Raw genomic sequence first — 5,927 nt, 5'->3', positions numbered from 1 at the left:
CTAATCAGAGTCCTCAATCGTGTCACTGTCGTCATCGTGCAACTGACCAATAAGGTGACCTCCAGTGCCACATAAAGGAGCACGACGAGCCCTCCGTGGTCTCTGATCCACCTGTGGCACCTGTCCCTGTGGCGGAACTACGCTGAAAGCCGAAGCTGGGGTACCTCCCAACGCGAACCATGGGTCCAATGGTGAAGGCGCAGGCTCGTTCAGGTCAACCGGCAAACCTGGCTGTACATCCTGAACATGTGGCTGGTGCTCGGCAAACTGTGAATGTCCCTCATCCATCTGTGGCCTATAATGAGTGCCATCATCCTCTCCCAAGATGTCTGCTATATCTCTGAAGAACTCTGACTGACTCACAGGATCATCAATCTCCATACCGACGGCCGCGGTAGTAAAGTCGGCGAACATCTGAGAAGAACCCCCCACCTCGAACATCTGAGAAGAACCCCCCACCTCGTACGTACCCTGATCCATCCCTGTGCCCACACCACCAATGTCCTCACCAACAGCATCCTGACCACTGTGATACTCTCCAGATGGTCCTCTACCACGGGCCCGTCCACCACCATCCCGCTGACCATGTCGTCTGGCCCTACGTCTCGGAACACGATGATCAATATCACCTCCATGACCACCAACAGCCTGCTCTTCATCTAACTGGTCGGCCAGCCATCGCCACTCTCGATCCGTAGTACGTGTGCCGATACGCCTACGCCTGTCCACGCGGCGGTTGTCCGGTCTGTCGACAACCTGCACCATAGGAGGTGCCTGGGATGACCCTCTATGACGAGCCTCCTCAGTCAACACAATAGGCCTGGGATCCTGAAATGCAACCTCTGGGGATAAAAATCGGTGGGCCACACGACACCACCAGTCCAGGTACTCAGCTGATGGCCCAGGATCAGCAACTCGGTCAACGGGTAAAACTGAGGCATGCCGATCCTGCCAATGCTCATGCCACTCCCGATAATATGAGGGGAACCACCTATCTCCACCCCTGCCGTCCATCGCATGAAGCCAGTCTATGTTAAGAGCCAAACGAGGGAGATGCTGAACCCCGCCGAACTGAGGCATAACCCTATCCACCTGGTGCCACTCAATCGCAGCAAAATAAATGAGACTGGTAACTGCCGTCCATAGCCTGCGGTGCTGGTCTAGTAGTATCTCTGGATGAACAACAGCTGCGACATCCGGAGTGGAATAGGGCTCCCACACGATCTACATCACGTAATGAAACTTTACGTAAAACAAATTCTATAACAGGCAAAACATAACTGAATGAACTATAAATAAATTACTCACATCATGCACACGCAATCTATCCAAACAAAGGCGTGCAGCCACCACTCTTTGATCTACTGCATCGTTCCTCGGTAGATACTGAGCCCACCTACAAGTTCAATTAAAAGAATGTCATAACATCTAATGGGACATGTAAATGAACGATTTCAAACTCTAGCATCATATTTCTTTACCTGGATGCAAGTGGAATCCCGAATCTGTTGAAATCACTTGGCCTCAGACAAGGAAATCTCCAGAAGATCCAAGACTGTAGAAGCTGTAGTGGCCCAGCCAAGTTGACAACATTTCTGTTTGTTCCACGACAAAGACATCTGTACAACCACGCCAGCGCGGCCGAGCCCCAGCTATATCTACCCAAGTCATCCAACGATGCCACATAAGGCAACCAGCGAAGGTGGACACGGTTGGCGTTCTTGTCCGCAAACAGCTGCGATGACAACAGCATCATAATATAGGCCCTCGCGTATATACGCACGATGTCCTCAGTAGCATCTGCTGGCAAAACCCGAAACCGCTCATGGAACCATGTGTAGCACACTGTCATCTGCTTCACTTTATTCTGCGAAGGTAACTCCCCAAACAGCTCACGGAACCACACCCATGCCGGTCTTCCATTTTCCATGAAATTCTCAAACTCACTAAGGCACCCACTCACAGGCTCACCATCAATCGGTAAACCCAGCTGATAGGCCACGTCCTCCAAGGTGACCGTACACTCCCCAAAGGGCATGTGAAATGTGTGGGTCTCAGGACGCCACCTCTCAATGAATGCGCTAAGTAGAGGCTCATCAACCCAAAACCACTGACTGTTCAGCCTAGCCAAGTGATATAAGCCCGCCGTCTCTAGATACGGTATGATACGCTCGTGTAAAGGCATATTCTGTTGTCTTCTCACACCACTAATAACCCTAGCAGGCTGTAAAAAGATAGATAGCGAACTCTCAACAGACAACAATAGCAACAATTTACAGTAATATCAATAAAAAACCCTAAGCATAACAACAATAGAGAAAATAACACTAACAATATTACTAACACGTAAACCTAAAAAATTAATTCTACCAATAATATAAATTACAAATTCTATAAATATAAAATACTCACTATCATGATAACAGCAAAAAATTCTATTATAACTATTAAAATATTAATTTAACATTTACCATTAATGATAAGAACATTAAACAAAAAATAATAATAAAAAGCCGGTTTAACCAACCTCTTGGTCGATAAATCCAGCCACATGCGCAACGCGGTTTAACCGGTACATCCGGTCTTCTTCTTCCATCGGTTCTCCACTAAACCGGTTCAACTTCTCAAACCAGCAACTTAACAAAAAAATTTTTTTTTCCACTCTCACCCACCAACCTTCTCCTCACTCACAAATCTCACAAATGATCCGCCCTCACCAGCCACGGCTTTGCTATTTATACTACTCACTCATAAACCGTGGCTGCCTCTAGGGTTTTATGTTCGAAAGCATTTACTCATAAACCGTGGCTGCCTACCACGGTTTATGCTTTACATTCTCTTCACGTAAACCGTGGCTGCCTACCACGGTTTACATACAACATGATTTGATCATAAAACCTTCCTACCTCCCACGGTTTATGTACATTTGGAATCCGTGGTTGCCTCCCACGGTTTCTATATAGATTGATTCAAGACAATATGGTAACCAAATTCCAAATGTTGTAATTTGGTAAAGCTTTCAACCAATTGTTTTAAATTGGTAACTTGCCCTTAAAAAAATATCTTTATTACAGTTATATAAAATTAATATTTAATACATTATTAAATTACTTATCAATTATCAATTGGAAATATTTTTAATTATTTTAATTATATTGATAATAATAATAAGAATAACAATAATAATATAATATGATAAATAATAATAATAATATCTACCAAAGTCTCGAAAATTATCTAAAATGATGCTCTTTGCTATGACAAAGGATTCAATTCTTCAAATCTAGAAGATGACAAGAGATATCCAACCTGTGTCACACAAGCTGAGCTTTCAAATAATCCTGAATATAATGTAAAACCGATTCCTAGAAAGAAAGGCATCTTGGACACCTATCTTAGATTGACATACCTCTCATGAAGCGAAAACTTGCAGTAGGCAGAGCCTCCCTAAAACAAAGCCAAGCCAAAAATTTGTGCTTCTTCAAAATAAGTTGTCGTCAAAGCCAAAGCCAAATCCCCTGCTTCTCCCAACCAAATTGCTTCTTACATAACGACAAGTAACCATTGTGCGAGTCATAAACCTTCGAAGCAGACCCGAACTAACACTAACCCACTTACGAACCCACTTGCACATCTGAATTATAAGAAAGAATGTTACCTATCAGACTCTGATTTAGAGGGGAATAAAAGTTCTCCAAGTGCCACCTACCAAACAATCAAAGATCTTCTATCCGGAGATTTGAATCAGAAATATGAATATAATATATCTCATTAGATAGTTTTTTCTCTCTCCTCCAATTAGAAAATAAAAAATTCTTGTTTAAATTTCAATACACCAAGCAACTCCGTCCTTCAATACTTTTCAAGCTTTGCATAAACTCTTCCAAAAGTAAGAGTCCATGTCCCTAGAACAATCAAAACAATCATCTTGATGTTAATAGTTGGACCCATAACTTATTTTTGACTAATGGAAAAAGGTCTAAATTAGCTTCCCATGTAAAACACAATAAGAATCTCTAATACCCAAACTCCCATACTTATTTGGAGTAACCAACACCTTTCAAGTTCCAACTAACAAGATCCAAATCTCTACCATCAGCTTGACTTTTCTAAAAAAAATTTCGCATCATAGTCTCCAACTTATTGACTATCCCTTTGGAGAAAATAGAGACCTACATTTGGTACATAGGAATAGCAGCTACTACCGAATTAACTAAGCAGAGTCTACCCCGAATCTTATCCAGAACACCATTAAAAACTAATTGAGTCACTCTATAATGGTTAAGAGTAATCCCAAGGTACTTACATAGGTCCTAGAAAAATCTGATGGAGAACATCCCAGTGAATATCCTTTTTATTGTTGTAGATACATTGTTGGAGCAAAGTGTTTTAGACTTCTCTACATTAATCTTCATCCCATATGTTTTGTAGAAATTTTGCAAAACTACCATCATATTTTGTACTTGTCTCTTTGTAGCTTTACAGAATAGAAGCAAATCATCTGCAAACATTAAGTGAGATATTCTTGGTCCTCCTCTAGAAATAGCAATTGACTCCCATAAGCCCATTTCAACTTGATGATTAATAAAGTAAGCCAATCTCTCCATGCACAACACAAAAAGGTATGGTGATATATAATCTCCTTGCCGTAGACTCCGGCTAGGAGTAAAACTATTCAGTCGATTCCCATTCCAAAGAATAAGCAAAGAGGAGACAGTGTTCATAATTAGATTGACTATAGGACTGAAAAAACCAAAGCTCTTGAGGGTTTTGGCCAAAACCCTCTAGACAACTTTGTCATACGCTTTCTCTAGATCAATCTTAAAGGCTATAATTTCTTTTTTTAGCTTAGTCTTTTTCATAAAATGAAAGACTTCTTGTGCACTAATGATGTTGTCAGGAGTTTCTCTTTCCAAAATACACCCTCCTTAAGAAGGCCAACAATATCCACAAGATGAAGACAGAGTTTATTAACAAAGACTTTCGTGATAATCTTATAAACCACATTGTAAAAGGCTAATATGCCTAAAATTCTTCATAGATATCGGTGTTTCAACCTTTAAAATTAGAATTAATAAAGTCTCCATCATCCTTGGATTAACGGCAACACCGGAGAATACCTGCTTAACCATAATCCAAACATCTGAACCAATGATCGTCCAATATTCCTTGAAGAAGAAAGTTTAAAACCCATATGGACCCGGAAACTTAAAAGAGTTCATGTGAAAATTAGCTGTCTTAACTTCCTCCATAGTAACTGGCGCTGTAAGATCATAGCAATCTTCCTCATTTAGAGAAGGAAGAGGCACATCACCAAGATAACTCAAATCAACAATATTCACCTAACAGAATAAGCTTTTGTAGAAAGACTCTGCTTTTCAAGCTAGAACCTCTGGATCAGTGTCCCACACTCCATCCTTGAGCAAAAGGCTATCTATCTTATTATACTTTCATCGCACAAGAGTCTGAACATGAAAGAATTTTGTATTCCTCTCCCCAAATTATACCCACTGCTCTTTGAATTTTTGGAACTACAAGAGCTCTTCTTGCACTAGAGTATTATTATAATCTTCAATCAACTGTTGCTCTTTCTGGCGCAAATAAATGCCATCCCTCACTTTCAAACACCTTTGTAAAGAATTAATCTGGCACTCTAATTCATAATTTCTAACAAAAATATTACCGAACACCTTCGAATTAAATTCTAAGAAATTCTTCTGGACTTTTGATAGCTCGCCATGAATCCCACTATAGCCAGACCACCATGACTTGTTCATAGTATCCCTGTACCCGGGGTGAGTAGTTGATGCGTGAGCATCTTTCCTATCTTTTCCAAGTGAATTTGCATATAATTTGTTGAGTTTAATAAAGAATTAATTATCTTTTAGCCAATATGGATGCTACTTTGAGTCTTTTGCAATTTTGTT

At 40.8% G+C, this 5,927-nt stretch overlaps 1 protein-coding gene across 1 annotated transcript; it reads right to left on the bottom strand.

Annotated features, from left to right (window-relative positions):
- On the bottom strand, positions 1-2,596 carry LOC130981402 (serine/threonine-protein phosphatase 7 long form homolog). Its single transcript, XM_057905002.1, has 4 exons — positions 2,528-2,596; positions 1,482-2,224; positions 1,309-1,396; positions 1-1,224 (listed from the first exon to the last, which is right to left on the bottom strand). Exons 1-4 carry the CDS (start codon positions 2,594-2,596, stop codon positions 1-3), a joined length of 2,124 nt encoding a protein of 707 aa, XP_057760985.1.
- Between the last annotated feature and the right edge of the window lie 3,331 nt (positions 2,597-5,927).

Source organism: Arachis stenosperma, chromosome 5 (genome assembly GCF_014773155.1).
Source record: "Arachis stenosperma cultivar V10309 chromosome 5, arast.V10309.gnm1.PFL2, whole genome shotgun sequence".
Taxonomy (NCBI): domain Eukaryota; kingdom Viridiplantae; phylum Streptophyta; class Magnoliopsida; order Fabales; family Fabaceae; genus Arachis; species Arachis stenosperma.
Note: the sequence above shows the minus strand (reverse complement) of the source record. Positions and strands in the feature narration are given on the sequence as shown.

What these genes read in the sequence shown, in the direction of transcription:
- LOC130981402 (XM_057905002.1), bottom strand. Translation starts at nt 2,596, where the DNA reads ATGGAAGAAGAAGACCGGATGTACCGGTTAAACCGCGTTGCGCATGTG. An exon ending in CTGGATTTATCGACCAAGAG is followed by an intron (nt 2,225 to 2,527) that starts GTTGGTTAAACC and finishes ATCTTTTTACAG; the next exon opens with CCTGCTAGGGTTATTAGTGG. An exon ending in ATAGATTGCGTGTGCATGAT is followed by an intron (nt 1,225 to 1,308) that starts GTGAGTAATTTA and finishes TACGTGATGTAG; the next exon opens with ATCGTGTGGGAGCCCTATTC.